Here is a 13,049-nt window from a genome sequence, read left to right as displayed (position 1 = left end):
CTTCACTTTTGAAAGAGAATTGGATAGGGTACAGAATTCTAGGTTGATGGAATTTCTTTATCTCAACACTTTATTTAATTTCACTCCACTGTCTTCTTGCATGCATGGTTTCTGAGGAAAAGTGAGATGTGATTCTTATGTTTGCTCTTCTGTGGATTAAGTGCTCTTTTTACTCTGGCTTCTTTCAGAATTGTGTCTTCATATTTGATTTCAGGTAATTTAAAAATGATATGCCTAGGTGTGGTTTGGTTTTGTTTGTTTGTTTTACCTTTATCCTGCTTGATGTTCTGAGTTTCCTGGATCTGTGGTTTGGTGCCTTGACATCAATCTGGAAAAATTCTTGGTCATTAGTTTTTCAAAGCTTTCTTCTATTCCTTTTTCTTTTTCTTCTCCTTCTGGTATTCCCATTAGGTATATGTTATGCCTTTTGTAGTCATGCCACAGTTCCTGAATATTCTGGGTCTTTAAAAATCTTTTTCCTGTTGGCTATCAGTTTGTGAGTTTCTACTGAGATAGTCTCAAGCTCAGAGATTCTTTTCTCAACAATGTCCTGTCTACTAGTAATCCCATCAAAGGCAGTCTTAATGTTTTTAAAATAGTGTTTTTCATTTCCAGCATTTCTTTTTGATTCTTTCTTAAAATTTCCACCTCTCTGCTCACATTGCCTGTCTGAACTGCATGCTGTCTACTTTTATCAATTACATTCCTTAGCATATTAATCATAGTTATTTTAAATTCCTGGTTTGGTAATTCCAACATTCCTGCCATATATGAGTCTGGTCCTGATGCTTGCTTTATCTCTTCGAACTATATTTTTTGTTTTTTAGTATGTCTTGTAAATTTTTCTGGATATCGAGGCATGATGTACTGGGTAAAAGGAACTATTCTAAACAGGCCTTTACTAATATGGTGGTGAGGTGTGAGGGGAACGGAAGTATTCTACAGTCTTATGATTAGGTCTCAGTCTTTTAGCAAACCTGTGCATCTGCACTGTGAACTTCAGTGCTTATCAGGTAATATTTTTCCCCTTTCAGTGAGACAGAATGGCTAGAGTGGGCTGGACTTGGGTATTTCCTTTCCCTCTAGGTCAGATAGACTCTCATAATACACCAGCAGATGAGGAATGGGCTTGTTAAGAAGAGCAGAGTGCTCTGGCTATTTGAAAAGTATTCCTTTTGCCCTACCCCTGCCAGAAAAGCAAAGGGATTTTTCTCAGATATTCACTGTGGGAACCTGGGCGGAGGTAAATATTACATTTCCATGGGGACCCACCTATGAATGGTCATAGAAATATGGACGCTAAAGGTGATTCTGATGAGGGTTCACAATGAAAAAGGAGAGCTGGAGAGAAAGCAAATGTCTTCTTTGGGAATCCATAAATAATCATGATAAAATGTTGGCAGAAATCTGGATGGTAAAGGTCGTTCTGGTGATTTCTCAGACCAAAAGGAGGAAGAAGTTATTGAGTACTAAAGGAAAGGAGATCTTTCTTATAAAGGGGCAAAAAACTTAGTCGAATTGTGGTCCACTGTTTCCTGGAAAGAGAATTTTCAAGCAATACAATTGGATATTTAGCAGAAGAGATTTCTGAGTGATGTGGCTTGGATCCTCACTGTTGCTTAGAGTAAAATTCAAGGAGAGAGAGATGAAAGCAAGCAGGAATTACTGAGAAAAAGGGAATCAGACTTGGCAATTTATTACCCAGAGATGGGCTCTAGGTCCCAGTACCCCAAAGAGACCTGGAAGCCACCTGATTTGTGCACATGCACAGAGAGGGCTGGTCATTTGTTGTCAAGCAGAGGTGGACTGATCACAGGCAGGTGGACAACACCCCCCCACCCTGGAGTCCTGCACTGAGGTCCTGGCAGGGGCTTCTGACCTCACGCCTGGACCCTTCTGTGGCCGGCTGGTCCTTGGGACTGCACACGTGACCTCCCTGAAGGATCTGCATGCCCTGAAAACACACAGTGCTACCAGGGATCCTGTGGCTTCGGGTCCTGCCTGCGGTCCCCCCCTCCCCCATCCAACGTGCAACCACTTATTCCTGGGGGCTCCCCCAGTTTCCTGGGACCCAGCCAGCCACTGGCCGTGCCCACAAGTCCTGTCACCTGGCTCCATCCAGCCCAGGGGACCACACAGACCCCCTTGGACCCTGCTCTAACCATACTCCAGTGCTGACTCGAGGTCCCAGGCCACTGTCACCTCCCCCTACCCCCATCCCCAGTAGACCCTTCCTTCAAATGCCCACAGCAGAGGCCAGACTCAGCTGAAACTTTCAACGAAATTTATTAAAGAGAAACATTGACTGAAACTACCGAAAAGAGGGAATGACCACACAGGCAGGAACTTCTAACGGCCACTAAAGCCCACAGATCTCAGCCCCCTCCTCCTCCCAGGGTCCCTCACCAGGTGTCTCAGCTGCCCCCCACCGTGCTGCGGCCCTCCCCACATAGTCTCCCTTCCTGAGGGCCCCACGGTCAGCCTCTGGCCAGGACGGTGGACCCCAGCAATGACCGCTGCCCCCAGGGCACCCCTCCCCCTCTGGCCCACATGCTGGGGCCTGGCCCTGCCCTCTGGCCCCCACAGGACAGTCCAGGACACTGCAGAACACGGCGGGGAACGCTCCCCCAAGCCCAGGACAAGGGGTCACGAGGAACAGCGATGGCAGATCACAGCACGGTCCCCAAGGACCCTCCGCAGCCCCCAACCTTCCCCGGCCCAGTTCTTCCTTCCCGAGGCCACCAGGTGGGCGTCGTCCATCTGTCCATCCCGCCGTCTCCTGGGACCGGGCTGGGGTCTCCGGGCTGGGCTGGGGGTACTGCTCAGAGAAGAACACACACACATCTCCACAGGAACAAGCAGCGTTTGGCCTAAATCTACTCCGACAAAGCGGACGTGGCGCTCACGACACTGGGCCAGAGCGAGCAGAGCCTTGCTGCCCTGAGCTCAGGGCACGTGGCCGGGCCCAGAGGTGGCGGCCCGGGTAGGAGGGACACCCGGCCTGGGTCCACGGGCACCTCAGGGCTCTGCACGTAAACGGGCGCTGGTGTGGGGGGTGGTGAGGAGATCACTATGGGGCCACAGAGACACAGGCTTCCTATGGGCTTCCTAGTACAGGGAGCAGCCTGCCCCAGGGGACGGTGACTAGGGGCCCCTCTTGGAGGCCCAGGCACCTTGACATGGCCCCTGACATCTCCCAGGGCAGTGTGGGGGCAGACGTCTTCAGGTGGCCCTCACCAAGGCCGGGGCTGGGCTCTCAGGGGTGCTCCGAGGACGGCCGCCCGAGTTGACAGGGTCTGGCGGTGGCCTTGGCATTGGCAGCTGGTGAGCTGTGGTTGGCCAGGTCAGTCCCAGGTCGCCTTGCCTGTTCTCTGCACGTCTCCAGTGGCCATACACAAACACAAGAATGAAACACCCCTCCCTCCCACCAACGAATCCTCCACCCTCCTGCTTCTCCACCACTACCTCCTCCTCCTTCTCCACCCTCACTTCCGCCTGTCTCCTCCTCCCCTTCCTCCTCTCCTCCTCCTCCTGCTGCTTTGGAACAAGTTTCCCTGCACACCCACTCACACCAAAGCCTGTTGTGGGGTACTGGCCCACCAGGTACCCAGGAGCCCTGCCTGCCAAGCTGAGCTGCAGCTCTTGTCTGCGCATCTTCTCCTTACAGTCTTGGTGCTCCTTGCCCCCACAACCCTTCTTGGGGGCAGGGGGAGGAGACTGCCTGTAGGCTGGTGCTAGGTCCCCGGGGCCGCTGGGTCTCCTGCCCTCACTGGCGCAGAGGCTCCAGGGTGCTGCCTTCCTGGGGCTCCCCTGGAGCAGTGTAGATGATCCTGAAGATGGGCTGGACCCTACGAACCCCTCTCCGGGGCATCGCCCCTCTGCCACGCAGCTCTTCCTCACCGGTGCTGGCTCCTTCTGGCAGGGATGGCCCCGGGTAAGGCTCCTCTAGGCCCCGCGTGGCCTGGGGGCCTGTCAGCATCATCAGCTGAGAGCCCACGGGGTGGGTGTTTGGGGGTGGCCAGAAGATGGGGCCGAGGCCAGAGCCCTTGGCCGCACCCTCTTCAGCCTCTGCTGCACTGGGGTCTCTGTCTGAGGCTTGGGCAGCCTGTGTGCTGGATGTGGCGGCCCTCTGTTTGCATCGCCAGTACCTTCCTGAGCTGGTTTTGGCTTGGATGGAGTCCTTTCCGGCTGGTGGAGGCAGACGGGGCTCGGCCTGGGCCTGGCTGCCCTGCCCCTCTTCCCCACTCAAGCCCCTTGCTATTTTTGTGCACTGCCCCTTTCCCTCATTAAAAATTTTCCATTGCCTGCAAGGGGAGAGGATGCCTGGATCTGTTGAGCCTAAGCTTCCTAGGGCTCGGGATGGCTCATAGCCCCAGCCCCTGTCCCGTTTCCCGACTCTTCTGCTGCAAGCTGAGGACTCTGCTTTGGCGAAGGTTGGTTCTTGGCCTGAGGACACGCTCCCTGGCTGGGGCCTTCCTCCCCGGTACTGTAGCAGCAGGACAGTCGCCTGCGCTTCAGTGCCGGGACAGCCCCTTTCTGGATGGTCTGAGTGCTCTTCTCACTAAATGGCCCTGCCTGTAGGATGACCTGAGGTGTTGGGACAGTGGCCTCAGCCACTACGTGCCTGCCCGGGGCCTCGCGGCCCCTTCCTACTTGCTTCTGCCCCTCCTTGGTCACAGCCATGGTGGTCTCCCACTCCTCTTCATCCCGAATGAGCTTCATTAACTCCAGGAAGGTGGGAGCGCACCCTCGCTGATCCAGGAGCTCTAGCTTGCCCCGGAGGGCAGCAGTCATGGAGGCCCGAGCCAGGATGTGTTTCAGGCGAATCATGTCTGTGCTTCTCACTGACAAGGGGCTGTGCCGCACGGCTCTCTGCAGCAGGGGCTCTAAGCGCAGCAAAAACCCCGAGATTTTCTCCCCAGACTTCTGAAGGGTCTGGAGGAACTTAAACTGTGAGGTTCTATAGTCCTCTTTATTCCCGAAGATCTGCTTCAGGGCGTCCAGGCACTGCTCCACAGTCATGGCGTCATCATTGGCCTGGAGCACCCGCATGACGGACAGGGCAGAGCCGCGCAAGCTCTCCACCAAACGGCGCCTCTTCTCTGCCTCAGACACTTGCCACATCTGCATCATCTCAGTGACCTGCTCCAGCCAGGCTTCAAAGTTCTCTTCGCCCGGGCTGGGGCTAGTGCTTCCTGAAAATACTTTCAGTTTCCGGTACCACATGCTTTCTGTCACAGGCTGCCAAACGGGTAGCTTGACTTGAGCCAAGCCCTCTGGCTCTATGCCCTCGGTGGGGGTGGTGTACCCCAGGGTCTTGACCACATCGACCATTCTCCGGCCCTCGTCTTTCAGGAAGTAGTTCAGTCTATGGAGAAATTCATCATCCGGGCTACGGGGTTTCACCACCACTTCCCAGGTACCTCCCTTTCCTAGTATCTGACTGGGCATCATAGCATAATTGATGGTGTCAGCTAATTCAATGAAAACTGACTTAGCATTGTCTTCCCTTCTGAACATTCTGCCCAGCACCCTGTAGTTGCACAAGGGCTGTAAGCCTGCCTTCAAGGTCTCCTTAATTTCAGCCTCACTACACTCCACAGGGATCCCCACGATCAGCAGGGCCTTCCTGGAGTCCAGGTCCATCCCCTTGCACCAATCCTCCAACAGTGACAAGGCCATCGCTCCCACTTTCTATGGACCGATCTATCACTGGGGGCAGGAATCAGCTCACAGTGTTGGACCAGGATTCAAAAAATCCTGAGCCAAGGCCAAGTATGAAGGCAGAATCGTCCCAGGTTTCCACAGCCTGTAACGCAAATGGGATGAGAGCATCATTAATGCCCACCGTCCCACCCCCACCAAAAAAAGCCCCTCCTCTTCCCCCACTTCCGCTCACAGGGATCCCTGCTTCTCAGGGCTTCCCCAATCATTTGGTGGAGGGGTCTCTTCAGGCCAAGTTACCCCCAACTCATCCCCTCCCTGCTGACCTCCTCTTGCTGTGGGTTCCTCCTCAAAGTCCGAGAACTCTGCTGTGTGTACTGGAGGTGCCTGTGGTGGAAAGGCTAGAGTCAAGAGGTGGGGCCAGATGCCGAGGAACACAGCCAAAGCCCTCCAAGCAGGAGTGAACAGGAGGCTGTCCCACTCCCTGGCTCAGGGCTCTGCAGGCCCAGGGCACCTGCTACCCTCTTCACTGGGGCGAAGGTCAGAGGATGGAGACGTGAAGTTCCCTCCTTTCTCAGAAAATGCCTGACAAATGAGAAAGATGGCTGGAGTTCTGCACAATGCAACGAAACTGGTGGGTGTGGAGAAGGTGTGACAAGCGGCAGTGTTGCCATGGATACGAAAAACAGCGGGGACCCCGAGTTTCCATCACAGAGGAGATTCAGGTTAGGGAGCAACAGGTGATGTCACCAGCCTCCGACCAAAGAAGTGTCTTTTGCTGTTGTGGGGGGAGGGGAGCTGGAGGGTGGGCAGCAAGGACCAAGTGCTGAAAAACACAAGAGCTTATGGTTTCAAATTGTGTAGACACTAGAATCAGGGGCCGAAAAGGGACCCCAAAAGGGTCTCCAGGACCACACTGCAGGAAACAGACAACTCTCACCCTAGGTGTGACCTTACCCTGCAGACCACCCCTCCCCTCCTGCTTTTTGTCAGTTTTACAGAGGCCCCTCCCAACATAGGTCCACTTCACAGCTGCTCACCTGCTGCTTAGGGCCCCCCTGACAGATGCGGGGATTCCACCCACACACTCAACAGTACGCCTTGCCCTCTAGCTCTGACCACAGTCAGGCAGTTCCTGGTCCCGGGGTGCTGGGTACTGCTTCACTGGATCTGTCCAAGGCAAGGTAGAAGTTTTTCACTATGATTCTGCCACAGACACCCCTGCTCAGGCCGCGCCAATTCTGAGTCTACAGAGGTGCCCACAAGTACCCTGGTATAAGGAGCCAAGAAACGGCTCAACTGGCAATCAGTATTAGAACAGAAGGGATCTTACAGTAAGATTACTGCCCCACCCTCAAGTCCACCGCCGCCCTCAAACCTTGCCCCCACTGTCAAGTTCCACCCCTCCCCAAGCCCTATCCCTGCCACCGAGTCCCGCCCTCACTGAAGCTCAGCCTCTGTCTTAAGTCCCACCCCTCCGGAGCCCAACCCCTTGAGGTCAAGCCCCACCCCCACGGAAGCTCCATCCCTGCCCCCGCCAAGTCCCACCCCTTCCCAAGCCCCACTCCCCTGAGCCCAACCCCTGACGCCAAGCCCCACCCCCCTGAGCCCAACCCCTGACGCCAAGCCCCACCCGCATGGAAGCTCGATCTCTGCCCCTACCAAGTCCCACCCCTTCCCAAGTCCCATCCCCTCCCAAGCCCCACCCCCACAGAAGTTCGACCCCTCCCCAAGCCCCACCCCCACCCTAGCCCAACTTCTGCCACCGAGCACAACCCACACGGAAGCTGGATTCCTGCCCCAGCCAAGTCCCATCCCCCTCCTAAGCCCTACCTCCACCTATGCCCAAGTCTCAAACCCCGCCACAAATCCCTAAAGAAGCCCTGCCCCCACCCAAGCTATGTCGGGGCCTCTTTTTAAGGCCTTTCCCTGCCCCAAGCCCTGCCCACACCCGAGTCCAACTCCTGTCCCGAAGCCTCCCACCCTTATTCCCCTGCGCTCCGCACACACACCTAAGCCCACCTTCCTAAGTCACCCCACCCCTTCACACACCCGCTACCACAAACGCCCCCTATTCCATTGCAGGAATACATCTGGTCAGTAGAAGCTGGTGGAGGCCAGGAGAGGGGTGGGACTGAAGACACTTTCCCTCCAGGGTAAGGCTCAGAGCCACTTGTCCTGACCGCAATGGCTCTGGGCGGGGTTAGGTGTGGAAATGGCAGGGAGCTGGTGGGGTGCCATGCCTGACCCAGTGCGATCCTACTTCCAGCCCCTAGCCCCTGGGATGCCAAGCAAGATGCCGAGGATCACTGGGAGGAATCCCATGCGGTTTGGGTTGCTCTCTGTGCCCCGGGCCCCAACTCATACCTGCTGGAGATGCCTCCAGATCAGAGCGCCGGAGCACCGCAACCACCCTGCGCCTGTCGCCTCCGCTGCCGCGGTGCAGGCTGGGCCAGGAGCTGGTGGCGGGAAGAGGTTGTGAGGTGACAGGACCCCCCCCCGGGACTGCACACGGCCCGCTCGCAGCTGCGCCCTAGCAGCGTGTCACCCACCACCCCCTCGAAGGGGGAACTCCGCGCCCCGCCCTGCGCCCCTGTCCCTACCTTCCCCCGGGCGACAGGGAGTGGGAATCAAGCTGGGGGCGCCTTACGTTACCGAGCTGGGCCGAGTCCAGACTTGGATTAGCTCGAAGAAGCCCGCCAGGCCTGCCACGTGCTGTAGCAGGCCTAGCAGTCCTTGCAGTTCCTGTTCCTCGTGTCTGTTCCCCATTGGACGGGATCTGTGGCGTGACAGTCACCAGCCGCTGTCCCTACTTGAATACTCCAAGCAGTCTGCACAGAGCTGAGTGCAAAAGTAAAGCCCTAGCGGGTGCTCACTAAAGGAAATCCAGATCCCAGTTTATCAAGCTGTTTTCTAGGTAAAAGAATACAGCTGCTTTCTGTGAAACACAAAAGCATGAAAATTTGCAGGGTTCACCAAAAGGTAGAAAACTATCAAAGGAGTTCACTCTCCCATTATACTCTCGACTGCACGACCAAGCATTACCCATCTAGTACCCAAACTGCTTCCCGCCCTTTTCCAGAGGCGATTTCTTCCACAAAAGGACGGCTGCAATGTTTGCCCAGGGGCCCGCGAGACACTAATGCGCTGCTCCGGATAAGGGCGTGGGTGAATCTCAGTTTAGTGCCCTGGAAGGCATGCACAGTCCCCGGGAGATCTCGATAAGAAGCCTAGCTCTGAGTCGGGAAGGCTGGGGTGGGACTGAGATTCTGCGTTTCTCGAAAGCGTGATGACTGATGCCGCGGATCCTTGACGGACGCTTTGAGCAGCACGCCTCCGAAGCCTGTAGTCACTTTTCAAGTTGTGGGACTTTGGTGACAGAATAAATTTCTTTTGCTTTATTTGGGACACAGAAGAAGAGGCTTTTTGATAAAGTCTTCATAAAAATATGAAAAGCAAACCAAATTTTAAATTAAAGATTACTAAGCAAGACATTTGCAGACTCCCCTTTGAGCACAGATACCCGCTACGTCTGGGAAGGGGAGCACAGACCTGAATACACCTTCCTTAATTAGAAGGAACTATTGAGAGGCTGGTTAATCACTCCGGTTCCTGTGCCAAGCAAAAGCGCTTACCTGCTGCTGCCAGAAAGTCGCAGACCCCAAGTAGGGGTCTACCTACCCTACCTACTTTTACCTGAGGACTCTCACAAGCCCCCACTCAGCCCCCTGGCATTACAGGTATCACGAGCTGTCACAGAGGGTGATACCATGGGAAGACGTGTTCTGACTGTGATCCTAGAAAAGTGGAGGTTAAGAAACACCTCTAAAAACATATATTAGTTTCAAGTGTACAACTTAATGATATTTGTATATGTTGCAAAATAACCACCGTAATAAGTCTATTTAACATCTATCGCCACACATAGTTTTTTTTTTCCCTTGTGATGAGAATTTTTAAAGTCTCCTCTCTCAACAACTTCCAAATATACAATATAGTACACTATTATTAAGTATAGTGTCCATGCTGTATATTAATTCCCCGGGACTTTTATTTATTTTATATGCATGTTTTTGTGTGCCCATACGTGTACGTAACATTTCCTACCCCTGATGGTATTACCAAATGAGATTATAAAATCACCCCAAGGAGCTCCATTATTATTGGTTTAGAGATAATTAAGTGCTTTTATAAATTGAATACTCAAACTTCTCAGAAATTAATGAAAGGGAACTCATTCTCACAAAACTTTATTTCAATAGTAATTATATTCCACGTGTAGTACATCAGCCTTAAAGATACTTTCCAAGATCTTTTGGTAACTGAAAACCTTAGACTTTGAGAAAAAATAAACCTTAGATTTAGACTAAATAAAGTATAGAAGGTATGCAGAATGCGTTTTTGTTAAAGAAAAAGAATAATTTTGTCCGAAAGTAAAATGACCGGTTGTTCCAGAATGAGAAAGATGAATGTGTAGGACAAAACCTGGATGGATGTGGTTCTCAGAAAAGGGATTTTATTTCTTGTGGTCAATGGTAGTTAAAGTTCAATGGCTTTATTTATAAGGTTTTAAAAATGAGCTATAATATCAAATAGCACACTGATGCAAAACTAGAATTTCGTTTTCTCTGTTAATAAGGTGACATGTTTCTTAGATTATTGGTGTGCTCTTAACAAGAGTTAATAAAAAGCTTTTCTTTGCTTCTTGAGTAATCTGCCTAGAAAGCAAGGGTTCTTTCTTACCAGAATAATTTTCTTTGCTTTATGTTCACTTTATTATAGCCTTAATTACTTGAGAACCAAGTCTCACTTTTGAAAGAACTAAGGTTCTTTATAACTGCGTTGCCTCCTCTATTTACTTTTAAAATATTTTGTCACTTTGGTAAAGTAGATAGACAAGTAGTGTTTCTCGCTGAGCTATCATCTTATTTAAAGAAATATTCAAAGCTTCTGACAACCTCTTAATTTTACCTTCCACACTCAAATCCTTAGTGATATATCCTTGGTCTCAAGTTTTATTTGTGTTTTCCAAGAGGGATCCTGGAAAATCACAAAAGAGATTTCACTTTATAAAAACAGAGGTGCTACATATAATTAGGCTAATTTGATATGTCGAGTTTCATGGGCAGCTTTATCGAATCACACACCTGGCCACACCCTTTCAGCGTCTGCTGCGTTGGGGTCTCTAAGGCTCGGGCAGCCCGTGTGCTAAATATGGTGGCCCCCTGTTTGGGTCACCAGCACCTCCTCAGAGCCCCGTGCTTGGCCTTCACTGAGCTGCTTGTGGCTTGGCCGATGGAGTCCCTTTCAGCTGGCAGAGGACAAGGAGGCTTGACCTGGGCTTGGCTTCCCTGCCCCTGTGCCTCGCTCAAGCCCCATGGTGTTTGTGTGGACTGCCCCTTCCCCTTCTTCCAATAACTATTTTGTCTCCTGGGCCCACAGTAAGAAGCCTTGCCTTGTTCTCCTGAGCCTACTTCACCTTAGCTTGGGATGGGTCTTGTCCCAAACCCAGCTCTCATTTCCCGACTGAATGGCAGTTTGTCTCTTCTGCTTTACCAAGAGCAGGCTTGCCCGGTTGCTGCACTGTGCCCTCATGTGGCCGTCTTCTCCACCGCTATTGCAGGACATGTGGTGTTTCTGTTTTCCTGAGCCTGGAGTGCTGGCCCTTGGCACAACCTCCTTTTGGTGTTGGCCTCTGCCCCCTCTGCGTCAGGAACCTTGGGAAGGCCTGGCCTGCTGGGCACATCCAGGGGCAGGGAAGGATACTGCCCTGGAACCGCTGGCTCTGGCAGATGAACTTATGCCTGCTTCTGGCCACTCCAGCCTCTCTCTGGCCTGAAAGTGGTCTCCCAGTCCTCCTCCACATGCAGGAGCCGCACCAGTGCCAGGAACCTAGGAGGCTTCCTTTGTTGTTTCATCAGCCTGTTTTGAAGTTTGTCAGTAAGGGTGGCCCCACCCTGATTTTCATTCCTTCGTAATAGAGTGTTTTTTCTCCTTCAGCTCTCTGGAGCAGGTGTTCCAAACGTAACACAAAGATAGAGACTTTCTCACCTGCCTCCTGATATGCCTTACAAAATTTCACACGGGCAATTTTACGGCCCTCCACAGGTCCAAACGCCTGCCACAGGGTTGCCAGGCACTCCTCCACAGTTAGGGCAGCATTGTGGGCCTGGAGCCCACTGACCACCTGGAGGGCAGGGCCCCACAAGCACCCCATCAGCCAACGCCTCTTTTCCCCTTCAGGCACCCTGTAGCACCTCAGTGGTGTGTTGGAACCAGGCTTAAAATACCATCACCCCTGGGATGTACATGGTGTTCCCAGAAAATACTCTCAGTTCTCGGTACCTTTGTTCTAGCAGAGGCTGTGCGGCTGTCCCCGGGGCCTGGGCCCAGGTTCAGAAATCAGGTGACATGGCCACTCTCGGAGCAGGACAGCTGGTGTCTGGATCCAAGGACTCTGTTCATGTCTGACATTGTCCACCTCTCCTCCTCTAAGAAGCAGTTCAGTCTATTGAGAAAGTCGCCATCTGAGCTACAAGGTTTTACAACCACTTTTTAGGGCCCTCCCTTTCCTGGTATTTCCCTGGGGTTCAAAGCATAGTCGGTATCTTGGCTAAGCTCTAGGAGAAACCCTTGGTCATTCTCCTCCCTCCTAAATATCCTGCCAATGACCCTACACCTGCCCAGGTGCCTGAAAGTGTCCTGAAGAGTGTCCTCAAACTCATCCTCACCACAGGCCTCAGGAATCCCCAGAATGAGTATGGACCTCCAGGTGTTCAGATGTCCCCGCCCACCCCGCCCCGACACCAGTCCTGCAACAGGCTCAATGGCATGTTTCCTAACTCTGCGGAGTTTAATTTAGGGGAGAATCATCGGTGTGTGATGCACATAAATCTGGGCCAACTCCCAGAGCAACAGCAGATGGCCCAGGACTCCACAGCCTGTGAATGCGAACCGGACAAGAGCGAGGTTAAGGCCGCCCCGCCCCCGCCCCCGCCCCCGCCCGGTGCTGCCCCTCCTCCCCCCACCGCGCCCCTGCGGTCCAGGGTAGACCCCGCCCCGCTCTCCGCCTGCCCCTCGGGGACCACAGCCCCTCCCCACGCCGTCCCGGTCCCCGTCCCCGCAGGCTGTGGCAGTCCCGCCGAGGCTGGCGGAGGGCGGTGGGGGTCTCCCGGGGCCAAGCGCACCCTCCCGGGGTCTGGTACCTTCGTCTCGGTCGGGCTCCTTCCTGGCCGAGGTCCCAGCAGGACGGGCCAGGGGCAGCTCTGAGCGCCCACAGGGTCCGGCGCCCCACTTTCCCCCGCTGTCTCCCGCTCCCGGCCCCTGTCTCCCCGCCGCACGTGGACCAGCGCTCCAGCGCCTGCTCGCCACCGCTCACTGCAGTG

The 13,049-nt window shown here is 53.5% G+C and overlaps 1 protein-coding gene and 1 pseudogene across 1 annotated transcript; both read right to left on the bottom strand.

The window, feature by feature from the left end:
* Window positions 1–2,267: 2,267 nt before the first annotated feature.
* On the bottom strand, window positions 2,268–9,262 carry LOC107035173 (paraneoplastic antigen-like protein 5). The gene is made up of 5 exons (XM_031676528.2): window positions 8,315–9,262; window positions 8,032–8,123; window positions 6,705–6,834; window positions 5,991–6,051; window positions 2,268–5,809 (listed from the first exon to the last, which is right to left on the bottom strand). The coding sequence occupies exon 5, from the start codon at window positions 5,680–5,682 to the stop codon at window positions 4,348–4,350; it is 1,335 nt and encodes a 444-aa protein (XP_031532388.1). The 5' UTR covers window positions 5,683–5,809; window positions 5,991–6,051; window positions 6,705–6,834; window positions 8,032–8,123; window positions 8,315–9,262; the 3' UTR covers window positions 2,268–4,347.
* A 1,095-nt stretch (window positions 9,263–10,357) lies between these two features.
* Window positions 10,358–12,497, bottom strand: LOC140695440 (paraneoplastic antigen Ma3-like; annotated as a pseudogene).
* Window positions 12,498–13,049: the final 552 nt, after the last annotated feature.

This window comes from Vicugna pacos, unplaced genomic scaffold (assembly GCF_048564905.1).
Source record: "Vicugna pacos unplaced genomic scaffold, VicPac4 scaffold_204, whole genome shotgun sequence".
Classification (NCBI taxonomy): Eukaryota; Metazoa; Chordata; class Mammalia; order Artiodactyla; family Camelidae; genus Vicugna; species Vicugna pacos.
The sequence above is the reverse complement of the archived record's forward strand: the minus strand, read 5'-3'. Positions and strand labels throughout refer to the sequence as shown.